Genomic DNA, 13,080 nt, shown 5'->3' with positions numbered 1-13,080 from the left:
ATTAATTGTATTTATTGATATTGAAAGTTTTTTATAACGATTCTTCGAAATAACTACTTGATTAATGTTCGTGAGGTCCATAGTTCATATTTTAAATGTTCATTTATCGTGAATGACTAACCATAGCATTCTTATTTCTAATCTTGTTTTTCAATATTCTTAGTATGTATGTATGATTACAAAGCTTCGAGTTCAGTATTTATTTTTATGACATTAGATTGTAAAATAATATTTCAATCAAGGACCAATGAATAAATAATAACATCAATATTCTGTTACGTAAAACAGCATTATCAAACCATCAATTTTTTATGGGCTGAAAGTTAACAATATTCGTGTTATATTCAAATAGAGGGCACTTTTTGTTCATATCTCTTAACCTAATATGTGTTTCCTATCAATTTTTGTGCAAATTAAATTTATTGCGGGCAAGGGTTGTGAAATTGAGGTACAATAGAATTGTATTTTTTATAACATTAGTCTTCGTAAATTAAAACCTCTATAAACAAGAATTAAACTCTATTTCATTTTTTGAAGGTCCGTGTAAGCATAAAGTGTAAAATATATAGCCTAATAATTATGTAGGAGCTCACACATTACCATGTTACTAAAAAATATTTAAGAAAAAGCTTGGCAAAATAATTCAAAAGCAACCACAATTTACTCTGCCATTTGAACAAATAGAAAAGTGTTGGGTTTTTAATAATTAATACATTTATTGAATACACAAAATGCAAATTAACACATTAAATGCCATGTCGGTCACCGATGATCGACGTTTCTGAATTGCTTGAAAGAATTTACAATATACAAGATGACTGCTGTCGGTTAAAAATATTTAATAACATAAATAAGTTAACAATAGTGTAATGTAAGAAATTCTAATGCCAAATAGTTAATAATTGTTCCTATTTATCTTTGCTACGAAGAAACAAATCATGTATAAAACGTTCAAGATTCTCGTGGCGCTTAACGTGTTAAAGAAACCGCAAGATATGTAAAATACGCATGAATGTAACATAATCAGAAAATCGTTTCCCGAACGGATATACACCGATTCGTACACACTTTTGTATCAAACAGTCATCTCCCAAAATATTTCTTCGACGTAGAAATACCACTTGCAATTCGCGATTTAATTACGAAGTAGAGGAAGGAAGCTCAGTCGCTTAGAAAAATTACTCTTGTGATATAAAACAGTACGTCAAACGGTCTGCAATGGAATGAAAAAAGCTTGTTACAATAGTTGCTCTGTCAAGACAAATTTTTTTCAATAATAACAATTTGCAGAATGCACGTAATATTCAAAGGCGAATGTAAATATAATAGTTTTCATTTAAATAGGAGAACTATAGTTTTTGAATCTATATACATATACACAAACAGAGTATGATCGAAGTTTTCATTTAATTTTTATGCGTAGGACAGTGTCACAATTTGGAGCCGTGTAAGCATATCAGAAGTGAACTGTTTACAATTTATTAACGATGCGATGGCTTAAAGGATTTCCTTGTTATTTTTAAAGAGAATTTTAATCAATAAAAATAATCTATATCTAGCGATAAATGGTATCATGAAATGGTTGTTGCATAATTTAATAATGAAACAATTTGGTATATCATCCAAATCTACTGATATAAATCTCATTGAATGCTAATGAATAAAAATAAAAAAATGACTAATAATGATTCACAGTAAAGATTTTAAACAGAATTTAAGAACCATAAATATATACTCAATTTTTATGAATTCAAATTAAATATTAGTCTTCTGTTACCAATTATTATACTTTAAAGAAAACATACACATATAATATGCCTAGAATGTCTTTCTTCGTTCAATACATAATTAATAACAAAGTAAGAGTATCGATTATACTTAAGAAATAAAGGTGTTGAAATATTTCAAACATTTTTAAACATTTTCAAAGAGATAGTTACGTATCACAAAGGGTTAAGCAGCGTTAACACGTTGACTACCGCGGTGATTAACAATAACCGAAGCTTCCAAATTGCTTAGAAGGCAATTACAATAAAAAAATTAATATGGAATAAAAGTATTCAATAACATGATTAACTAGATAATAGTGTAACATTAGTACTATGATACCAAGTCAGTAATAATTATTTCCAGTACCATTTATCATTATTACGAAACAATCCTTTGCACTCGAGAGGCGCCTTTCAGTTGCCATTTAATTCAACCCAGCAAAATTATAAAATTTAAAATTCAATATCAAATTTCGTACAATGTATCAGCGCATGGAACATCGAAATAAAATAATTCTATCCCTTAATTTAAGAATGATATTTCTAATTTAGTCGCTAAAAATATCATTGCTATTTCATCAGAAAATAATGGATCTGTATTGAGAAACATATTCTCGAGTACAAAAGGTTAACTCTTTCAGTTGCCATTTGGTTCGACGCAAAAATTATAAAGTTTCGTATAATACATTAACATATGAAACATTGAAGTAAAATAATTCTGCTGTTTAATTCACATACGATTCTTCTTCGTGTAAGTTGTAAAATACGTTATACGTATTTCACCAGAAAGTGAATACTTATAGTAAGAAAAATTGTGGGATGTAATGGGGTAACATACAAATGCTAAAAATTCTCGAGGCAGCCCACACGTCAAATAAATTCTAATCAAATGTAGTGGCAGACGCTTTCAAGTGGCGACCGTGTATCGCGTTTCGCGTGTCTCCGCGACCTTTCAGCTCCGACATCCCCTTTGTACGATATCCTCGAAAATATATTCAGCGCAAGGACATTCTCAGACGTTCTCCCGATTCGCCGGCCCGTAATACAAGTGCGTATCGTGTTGCCGCTAATTTTCAAAGTCTGAAAGCATCTCGGCGATGAGTCCGGACGTGGCGCAATCTGCTCGCGGAACTTGATACATGACCTTGCCGGAACGTAGCCACTACACCAGCGAGCATGAGTAAATGATTTCAATGACACCGGTGGAAATAATCGGCCCGGTATCATTTTGACCAACTGTTCGTTAAATTGGACAACCGGAAACTCAGAGCGGCCGGCACGATCCGATTACACCCATGATGGACCAACGCACTCTTTTGAATAACAAAGTAGCAACAAATGACAGATAATCGTCCCATACACTGCGAGCGTATATACTATTCGAGTATCGGTTAAAAACACTTAGTTACGGCAATTGTGTTCCGAGGTGAAAGGAATTTATCGTTTGATACAGATATTCGCGGGGCAATGCGTGTATCGATGAGTTTCGTATTTGATAACTGTGTTACTCGAGAAAAAGTATTTCCCACTTCGGAAATTGTTTTTTATTTCATATGTCTATGTTACGTGAATGAAACTGTTTTCCATTTTCAAACGTTTGTATTGTTTGGAAGGAAGAACTTTTAATTTCACACATATATGTTATTTCAAAGAAACCAGTTTCCATTTTGAAATGTTCGTGATATTTCAAAGAAATTGCATTATTTCTTTATTTTTGTATATCTTTGTTATTTCAAAGAAACTATTTTTGACTTTCAAACGTCTGTATTATTTCGAAGGAACTATTTTTTATTTCGCACATTAGTGTTTTCAATGAAACTATTTTTTATTTTCAGGTATCTATATTATTACATAAAAGATTTGTATGAAAATTTTATAAAATCCTACTTATGCTGTAAATTTCGATTTGGACCATTCGTAAATAAATTGAAATAAATAATTGGATGAATTGCAAAGAAATACTTTTAATTTTAAATTAAATGTGGAACAGTTAAACATTGCTGATTGAACTAAAAAAATTTTGAAACTGAATCTGTAAATGAATATAGCATCTCTAAAAATTAATGGAAATAATCTTTCAACCAATTTATCTATACACAGTTATTTTCAAATGTCGTTCAAAATTTACGTCAAATGAACAAATGTTCATAGTAATAACCTGTATACAGGATGAATATTACTTCGTGCAACTATTAATTTATTACACTGTTCGTCAATCGGAAGTTGTGAAATGTGAGTCGGATTTAAAGTTTCATTTGCATGAAGCATGTAACCACTGATGTTATACGATCAGTGCTAATTTACATTTTCGTGGGAAAATCCACGCTGAATAGAAGGAATGAAATTTCTACGGGAATCAGCGTCAGCTCTTCAACTCGAAACTGTGCATTAATGTTGTTCGTTGAATTTTCATATGTTCACTTTATTTCTAACTCAAAACTGGGTCATTCAAAACCTCTGTACACTAATGGAATTTTAAAACATTTATAAATATCTATGAAACACTGTTGATTCAAAATAAAAAATTTCACGTTTTTATCTAGAATTAGGTTTGGAAATCACTGCAGTAATTTCCAAAAAATCAAATTCGTACCTTATTTAATTCTAGAAACGTTTATCATTATTTTTTATGATTTTGTTCCATCTTTGAAATAAAAATAAGAAATCCTAAAATAGCGGAAGAGGTTTAAGTTTGAAATGAATTTGAAATTGATTAAATAAAATGTTATAAAACAATCATTTTAAATACATTTTTATATTTCCTATTATTGATCACTCAAAATAATATTATAAATTACATTACTAAAATATAACATTATATAATGTATAAATAAAATATTTATAATATATAGTAATAACGTATATTATGATTATAATATATCTAATGTCATCAAATTGTACATGTGTTTCTCTACTGATTAATTCATATACATTCATACAACAAAAATGTTGTATTCCTTGTTAAAACAAATTCCTGGCGTACTCCTATTGCGTAGTTTTGCGTGGAATCGTGACCGTAATTGCATTTCTAGCACTGATTGTTATTTACTTACATTACTGAGAAAGAGACAGCGAACAAGTTCGACATGAGCAAAGCAGAAGATATCATTAACATAATATTACATATGTTTGAAATGATCGTTTCAATAATCAAGTTACATTGTGCATCACGAAGTCAAATCAGTGAATGCCGTTTAATTTGTTCGACTAGTACAATTGGACATTCGTAGAATTAATTTACATATGCGTGAGGCGCACCGACGCGGCACGAATTATTTCAGCGTCACAACCGGAAACAACAATCGGTGCCGTATCTGGGAGATGTGATTGAATTTCAGCATCGAACTCGTTCTAAGTTTACCGTGTACCATTTTAGGTACATGACAGATAGAAATGGAGCGGTGTATGTATAATAGATACTAAAATAATACATTTATCAAGCAGGAAGGGAATGCAATTCTCTCGCGCTATGATCACGCTAAATTACACTTACGCTAATAATTTAACAGATACAATCAACGGATTTTAACAGAATCGAAATAACCAAACAAAAAGAATGACAACTGTAAATTTACTTTTGTCGCATTATTATCCACTGCATACTGTATTTAAAATGTAATGGAGATATGGAATTGCATTAATAAAATATGTTATTAAAAGATAGAGAATTTTAATAAAGTATCACTTACTAAATAATTTAAGTATTTGAAGAACAAATAAAAATGTAAAAACTAAAAAAGCATTGTCATTTGTTCTGAAATGTGGATTATTATATATTTAATTATAAGGAACGGTAATTTTTTTAACAATCATGCTATCGTGTTTAAAGTCTGGAAATATCGTTTAACAATAACAGAAAAATATCGATTTGATTAAGTGAGAAAAAACGAAATCCAATGTTATTTGATTATCGAGTTGAAATATCGAATGGCATAAGATACGATATTATAGAAAGGTTCTGAAAAAGTATAAATAATGAAGTGTTTACTTTACTTACTTGAATAATGAGTTTATAATGTTGCAGAAAGTAAGAATACATTTCAAGAATTTCGTCGAACTAAATACTCGTTCCCAAATTAAGTGGTAATCCACGAGACTGTGATCATCGTTTATTACGAATAAAGAGTTACATCCAGTGACCTTGTTACTGCCCACAGAATGACGATTAACGTTGAGCACTATTACGTACGACTCGTGTTTAATGCAACCTTTAATAAATCCATATTACAGGCAGATTTAGTAACATTCGCATTCGTTTTTATTCGCTGAACAAGTAGATTAGAACATACCGTGTATGGATTGAAGGGAATGTTTTCTGAGAGACTAGCTGGTTGGCAGAATAATATAAACAACAATGGATAGACGTTACACGTACTGTTTACCCAGATATCCACAATAAAGTTATTGTAGTAAATTGATGCAGCTTTATTATATCTCGAGAATTTGAAAATAATCTGACAATTATAAGAAACACAAGACTTATATTACAAAAATAATGTTTCGGTATTTAGAATCATACAGATTTTTCTATCAAAGTTTAACTTTATTTCCAATTTGGTACAATAAAAGATGTTGTTACTTGTTGCTCCACCATTCTTCTGCACAGATTTTGATTTATTAATTTGTTACTTTTATTTAACACTAGAACTGATTGATGTGTCCTTATAAAGATTGTAACAATACATTTATTTAAAATCTCTTCAGATTTTCGTCACAGTATTTATGTGAAACTATTTATTTTCCAAATTATTTCGGATATGGAATACTTTCAAAATGTTAATAATTGCAATATAAGAAAACGAATACCCGTCATTTTGACGGGTACGGTAGCTCTAGTGTTAAAAAAGATTTTGCCATTATTTATCATTTTCTTGTCCTATTTCTATCAAGTATGACAGTAAAAGGACAATATCTTTTTAGTGGACACCTGTGACCAATGCACGTTAAGGACTAAATTCTTTGTTTTAATGTTCCAGGTGTGTTCTTGATACCTTACTTTCTAATACTTATAGTCTGCGGAGTACCATTGTTGTACATGGAACTCAGTATCGGACAATTCACTCGACGAGGACCGATTGGTGCTCTCGGTCAAATTTGTCCGTTATTTAAAGGTACAGAAAAATTCTTATACCTCTACATTACATTATTCATTTATTAGCCATAGAATTATGATTCTTTTTTGTAGAACTTTCTGGAAGGAAGTACATGTTAATTCTCATAATATAGATAATGATATTTAACCATTATTATCACTATTATCACTATGATAAATTATTTGACTTTTAATACATTTATTCAAATAGATAATTCTTCTACTAAATCAATTGTTTGTTCCATGTAATATAAATATTTTCCTACTTTGGGAGATCTCAAACCAGCAACTTATCGTAGATTAATCTATGTACCGATGAGATTATAGTCGTTCGTGATTAATAGGAAAAATGTCCGTTAAACGTGAACTATCGGTATAATAATTGATAAAATAATAAAGTTATTAAAAATGTATAAAAGTTGATAAATTGTTAAAATTATATTAGAAAAAATGTTGCAAAATCTGTTGTCTACTTTAAAATATACAAACGAAATAATTTTATTTATTTGAACAGGGGCTGGCTTGTCGTCGGTAGTAATATCATTTTTGATGTCGACCTACCATAATGTGATAATAGCTTACGCTATATACTATTTCTTTGCGGCGTTCAGAGAAAAACAACCGTGGTCCGACTGTGACAACTCGTGGAATACTTTGGCTTGCTGGTTACCAACTTATAGTGTCATCGATAATCGCACTCGACCGAATGCTTCAAGAACACCATCCGAGGAATTTTTCGAGTAATTCTTCCATCAATTATTGAAGCATTAATTATCAATTACGTATTCATTTTTCAAGAAGAATATTTCTTTAATTGCAAATCGAATTGCAATTTTACAATAACTGTAGTAACAGTATTTCATTATAATTACATTTACTATATAATTTTATAGCCAATCTATACAATTTTTATAGTAATTAAAATATATTCTAATTTAATTTCTCGACTATTTCGCATTTATTGTATTTAATTCTAATAGTTTTGTATGTGAATTAGAAGCTGTCGTACTTGAAAATGGCCTTGCGTCGTATTATATTACGTTTCCATTTCACAGTGGACTCCTATGAGTTTGTCTTTCCAATTAGAGACGAGGGTTATTCGAAAGTACATAAGTCATTTTCAAGTCAACAATTAGAAGACTAACTCATGAGTAGATTACGTAACTTTATTTATTTATAGTATTTAAAAATTTCCAAAACATTACGAAATAGAAGTTTCAACACAAGGCAACACAGTTCTGTTTTAGTTTTAATTTATTGAAACAAATTTTCAAAATATTTATCCATTTAGATAAGCGTAAGTGTAATTCTATACAGAACTTGTTGATGCACTTTGAATTCAATAAAATAGATGTATATAATTGTGTCATTTTACAAGTAGATTACAAATTTTTATACATTAATAGGAATCATGAAATTTCAAAATTGCACAGTATGCACACACTACAGAAAAATATATAAAATGTCCAAAATGTAATGCTATCCGAAATATTTTCTAGGAAAAATTATTTTCTATCACTATTTTATTTTCCTAATTATATTTAAAAAATTTCAATTTGTATAAAAATCCACAGTCCAGTTAACCCTTTGACCTACAATCATATCATACTTGGCGAAAATTTTAAACTGAATTGAGGAATTTAAGAGTTATTTATGTTTTTTAAATATAAATTAAATATTACATTTCTGTCATCAGTTGTTAACCTTTGAAATAAACGTAGACATAAAATAAATATTCACATTTTTTCGTGTCCTAATAAATTATTAACGATAAAGTAACTGTATCGATCATACTTTTATTACATTCTTATAATAATTTTTAGTGCAAGGGGTTAAAAGACTGTCATAACATTTCTTCGTGAGTAATTGGACCTATTTTTCTAATAATTCAGCAACAAGGTACTCCAGATCAGCAAGGGAATCGAAGAATCTGGAGTACTGAGATGGGAGCTCGTAGCGTGTCTAATTACTGCCTGGATACTGGTGTACTTCTCCGTTTGGAAATCCATAAAATCGTCAGCACAAGTCAGATACATCACAGCGACGTTACCATTCGTTTTAATCGTCGTCTTCCTCACGCGATCCCTCACCCTCGAAGGTGCTGACAAGGGTCTACAATTCTTCTTTCATCCGCGATGGGAGCTACTCGGCGACGCAAAGGTGCCACGACGATTGCTTTTTCAGCTATTTAACACATTCGCAACCGGCAAGTTTTTCGCTTTCCTAATTCTCATTGCCGCTGCAAATGAAAAGTTAAAACAGGCAGGAAAATTAGAAAAATTTGTTTAGAAATATTAGTTTCGTAACGACACGTTGTCTAAAATGAAGAACTTACCGTTAAAGAAGTTGCAAATGGAAAATAGCAGAAGAATAACATTTTGGAAAGAAATATTTGAAGAGACGCGAGTTCACATTAGCGGCCGCAAACGTGTTGACACTCAAACTACCATACCTATTAAACTGACGGGTTTCAGTTTTCTTATTTTACAAATGTTGATATGTTAAAAGTATTCAATATTCGATAAGATTTTGGGGTAAAACCTTAACAGCTCCCCACAGCAACTGATTTTAATAAAACTATCAAATATTGCAAGAATTGCACATTTTGAACAATTTGTTCCTTTAAAAAAATATCGCTGACATTTAGTTTCCGTGAGACAACCCAGGCATAACCGCGCGGCCGTCACGGCTGCTGCGGCTTGCATCAATTAGCCCTTGATCTTTTCAAGTTACATGTACTCTTCCCGGCAAAAGTTACATTAATATTGAAATGAATTTTGGGAAATTATACAGTAAATGTGTCATCCTTTCATAGAAACTCATTTCTGCAATACATGTACGAGGAAAGATATGAAACTGCCACCATCGAGACAAAACTTTTGTAACGAAGCATACCCATGTGAAATCCGAGAATGTAACGGCCGGTGCGAAACCGTGTGGTTTTGCCTGTGTTGTCTCACAGACGCGCTCACGTATATAGAATGTAGTGGTAGCAAAAGTTTTTCGCGATTATCTCAGAAACTAAATGTCAACGACATCTTTTTCGAAGGAAAAAGTTGTTCAAAATGTGCATTCCTTGCAATATTTAATGGTTTTATTTAAAATTGATTACTGCGGGATCTGCTATGGTATTACCCAATCTTTGAATGGATTATATATCAACCCCAATAAATGCTCGGTGGTTTTAGTGTTAACCCTTTTAATGGAGAGAGCGTCTCTAGACACACCTTATAAAAATATTTTTCTTTTCTCGGGGAAGGCGTTTATAGTCGCAATTCTTTTGAATACGTCTTAGACCTTCTTTGTGTGATTCACTAGCTGTATAAAAAATTGAAAAAAGTTTTAAGAATTTTTTAATAACAAGTACAAAATTTTTTTATACATTATGTGCAACGATCAGGTGTGGATCAACGCAGCTGCCCAAATCTTCAATTCCGTCGGGATAGCATTCGGCTCGATGATATGTTTCGCCAGTTACAACAAGTTTCACAACACGATCTTGGTGGACAGTGTCGCTGTCTCGCTTATAAATGCATTCAGCAGCCTGCTCGTCGGAATATTTTCATTCGCCACCATTGGTAATATCGCCCTCGAGCAAAACATGTCCGTCGAAGCTGTTTTAACAGATGGTACGTAGCATTTGCAGCCTTCACATTCACAAGTAGCATTTTTTTATGAATTTAGTTCAGAGGCGAATACAATACACCATTTTAATAAAGTGGTTTAGCAACAAAAATTTGATTAGATTGAGGATTTATATGCATTCATGGAAAATTTATTGTGTTAAATATTTATTATTATTTACTATTATTGATTGTTACTTATTACTATCTATTATTATTTATTATATAAAATCTTTAAAGTAGTAATTTTTATAACATTTGTTATGAAGAACCATTTTTTACCATAATTCTATTTTTTGATTCTTATTCTTAAAAATTTTTATTTGCATAAAATTCCACAATCTAATAATGACAAATACTTTACAATTTCACTTTCGAGTGGTGTCAATCAATGTCAGATTAACTTCTCCTGCAATTTTATAGACAAATCATAATTTCCGTTCAAGGACCTGGTCTGGTATTCGTCGTTTACCCGCAAGCGCTAGCCAAGATGCCAGCGTCGAAACTATGGGCCGTCTTATTTTTCTTTATGCTAGTCTGCCTTTCATTGAATAGTCAGGTAGGTAAGACCTCAGAGATTGTATATATAAATAAGTTGACTTGGAATGGAAATAAAAACAATTTATTTGTGAATAAACAAAAGCATTGGACTGTCGTTGTGTAGACTGTAAATTTTGTTTTAGAAATATCTAGTCATCTTTGATTTAATAATAATCCGTTTATAAACAATTTTGACATTTGAATTTCAATTTTTATATTACATTTTCAAATATGTACAGCAGTGTTTCAAAATTCAGGAATGAATAATACATATTCGAGAATTTCATCGAGTCGTCTTTGTTATATGATGTAAACAAAATTCAACCTTATAAATAAAACATTGAAAATTCCAGAATTAATTTTTAAGCAACCTAATAAAAATTTGTTTGTCTGTTTGAATATTTGTATCTAAATATTTTCCAAGAAGTAACTATCTTGTTTCTTTTTAGTTCGCAATAGTGGAGGTGGTTGTAACATCGATACAAGATGGCTTCCCGAAATGGGTGAAGCGTCACCTCGTCTGTCACGAGATGTTAGTACTTTTAGTGTGTGTAATATCATTTTTGTTTGGTCTGCCTAATATTACACAGGTGAGAAACATTAAAGGAAAACATAAATAATAAATACGATTCACATGTAATTTTAATTGAGAAATATTTTCTTATTTCTAGGGCGGTATTTATTTCTTCCAATTAATAGATCACTACGCGGCCTCGATATCGATTATGTTTCTAGCGTTCTTCGAAGTGATCGCGATATCGTGGTTTTATGGTGTACGTCGGCTTTGCAACAACGTGAAGGAAATGACTGGACGCATGCCGTCTTCATATTTCCGGTTCTGTTGGCTAATCGCAGCACCTCTTCTCATCATGGTAAATATATAAAATATAATCAGTTAACGTTCAATTAAAAATTGTATTTTTTGTTCATAAACGAAGTAAACAAATAGTAGAAAGTATTATAGAAATATAAATAACTAAATAATAATTTCACAGATGATTTCTCAAACAGCATACACTTTTTACAAATGTAATAAATTAGTTTTATTATTAACTCGTTCAATTATAATATCGTATCAGACTCGTGGCAAAGATTTCAAACAGAATTCAACAAGCGTAAATGTTACTCGATTTATTTAAATTCAAGTTAAATATTATGTTTCTGCTATCAATTATTATACTTTAGAACAAACAAAGACATACAATATGCCAAGAATTTTTCTTTTTTTCAGTAAAGTATCAATGGCAAAGTAGTTGTAGAGAAAGAAATCATAGGGTAAAGGGTTAATTTCATTTCTCTCGAATGTTTTCATTAAAAAATGTTTTGATTAGAAACTGTTTTTTTGTAAACAGCATATTCAAGTTTTATTTATAAGTTCTGTGTTATTTGTATACAGTCTTTTAGCTATACGTTTGCATATCGTCAGAGGATTGAAAGAACAATCAATTTTAGGCAATAAAATTTTCAAAGCACTCTGTTTTCGTTCAACATAAAAACATCTTTTTCTAATTATTTTCATATCATTAGAAAATATTATATAAAGTATTTAACACAATTATATAAAGAAGAAATTAAATACTGTCGGTCAAAAGTTTGGGACCTCTTGATATGTAACGTCACAAATTAAAAATGATATATCTTATAAATATACAAAATAAAATAACAAAAATTATATGTCTTTATATTTAACTAATACACATATGTCCACGGTCCTTTATCATACACAAAAATTCTCCAATAAAAGTTGTTCACAAAAAAAAAAAATAAGTTTCTCTCTTAACCGATACGACGGGGTGTGACAGGCAAACGTTAACGCAGTCCTATAAATCATTGACTGTTTCAGGCTGTGTGGGTGTTCAGCTTAATTGATTATGAACCACCGACCTACCACAATGGCGAGTACGAGTACCCTCGGTGGGCAGAGGCGATCGGCTGGGGAATAGCTTCTCTTTCCCTCATTTGCATTCCCGCTTTTGCTATCTACGAGTTCATCAAAGCCAACGGCAACACTTGCGCCGAGGTACGATAACGAATGCTCTTCGTTTAGACGGCCGAT

At 31.0% G+C, this 13,080-nt stretch overlaps 1 protein-coding gene across 6 annotated transcripts in view; it reads left to right on the top strand.

The window, feature by feature from the left end:
- Window positions 1-13,080, top strand: part of ine (solute carrier family 6 member inebriated) — a 33,086-nt gene that overhangs the window by 15,732 nt on the left and 4,274 nt on the right. For all 6 annotated transcript variants that reach the window (XM_031983657.2, XM_031983663.2, XM_031983662.2 and 3 more), the window contains exons 4-11: window positions 6,746-6,880; window positions 7,376-7,601; window positions 8,754-9,021; window positions 10,262-10,490; window positions 10,931-11,043; window positions 11,474-11,614; window positions 11,696-11,896; window positions 12,868-13,044. In XM_031983657.2, the coding sequence (XP_031839517.2) occupies window positions 6,746-6,880; window positions 7,376-7,601; window positions 8,754-9,021; window positions 10,262-10,490; window positions 10,931-11,043; window positions 11,474-11,614; window positions 11,696-11,896; window positions 12,868-13,044 (1,490 nt within the window). The remainder of the gene's footprint in view (window positions 1-6,745; window positions 6,881-7,375; window positions 7,602-8,753; window positions 9,022-10,261; window positions 10,491-10,930; window positions 11,044-11,473; window positions 11,615-11,695; window positions 11,897-12,867; window positions 13,045-13,080) is intronic.

This window comes from Nomia melanderi, chromosome 1, assembly GCF_051020985.1.
Source record: "Nomia melanderi isolate GNS246 chromosome 1, iyNomMela1, whole genome shotgun sequence".
NCBI classification, from domain to species: Eukaryota; Metazoa; Arthropoda; class Insecta; order Hymenoptera; family Halictidae; genus Nomia; species Nomia melanderi.
The sequence above is the reverse complement of the archived record's forward strand: the minus strand, read 5'-3'. Positions and strand labels throughout refer to the sequence as shown.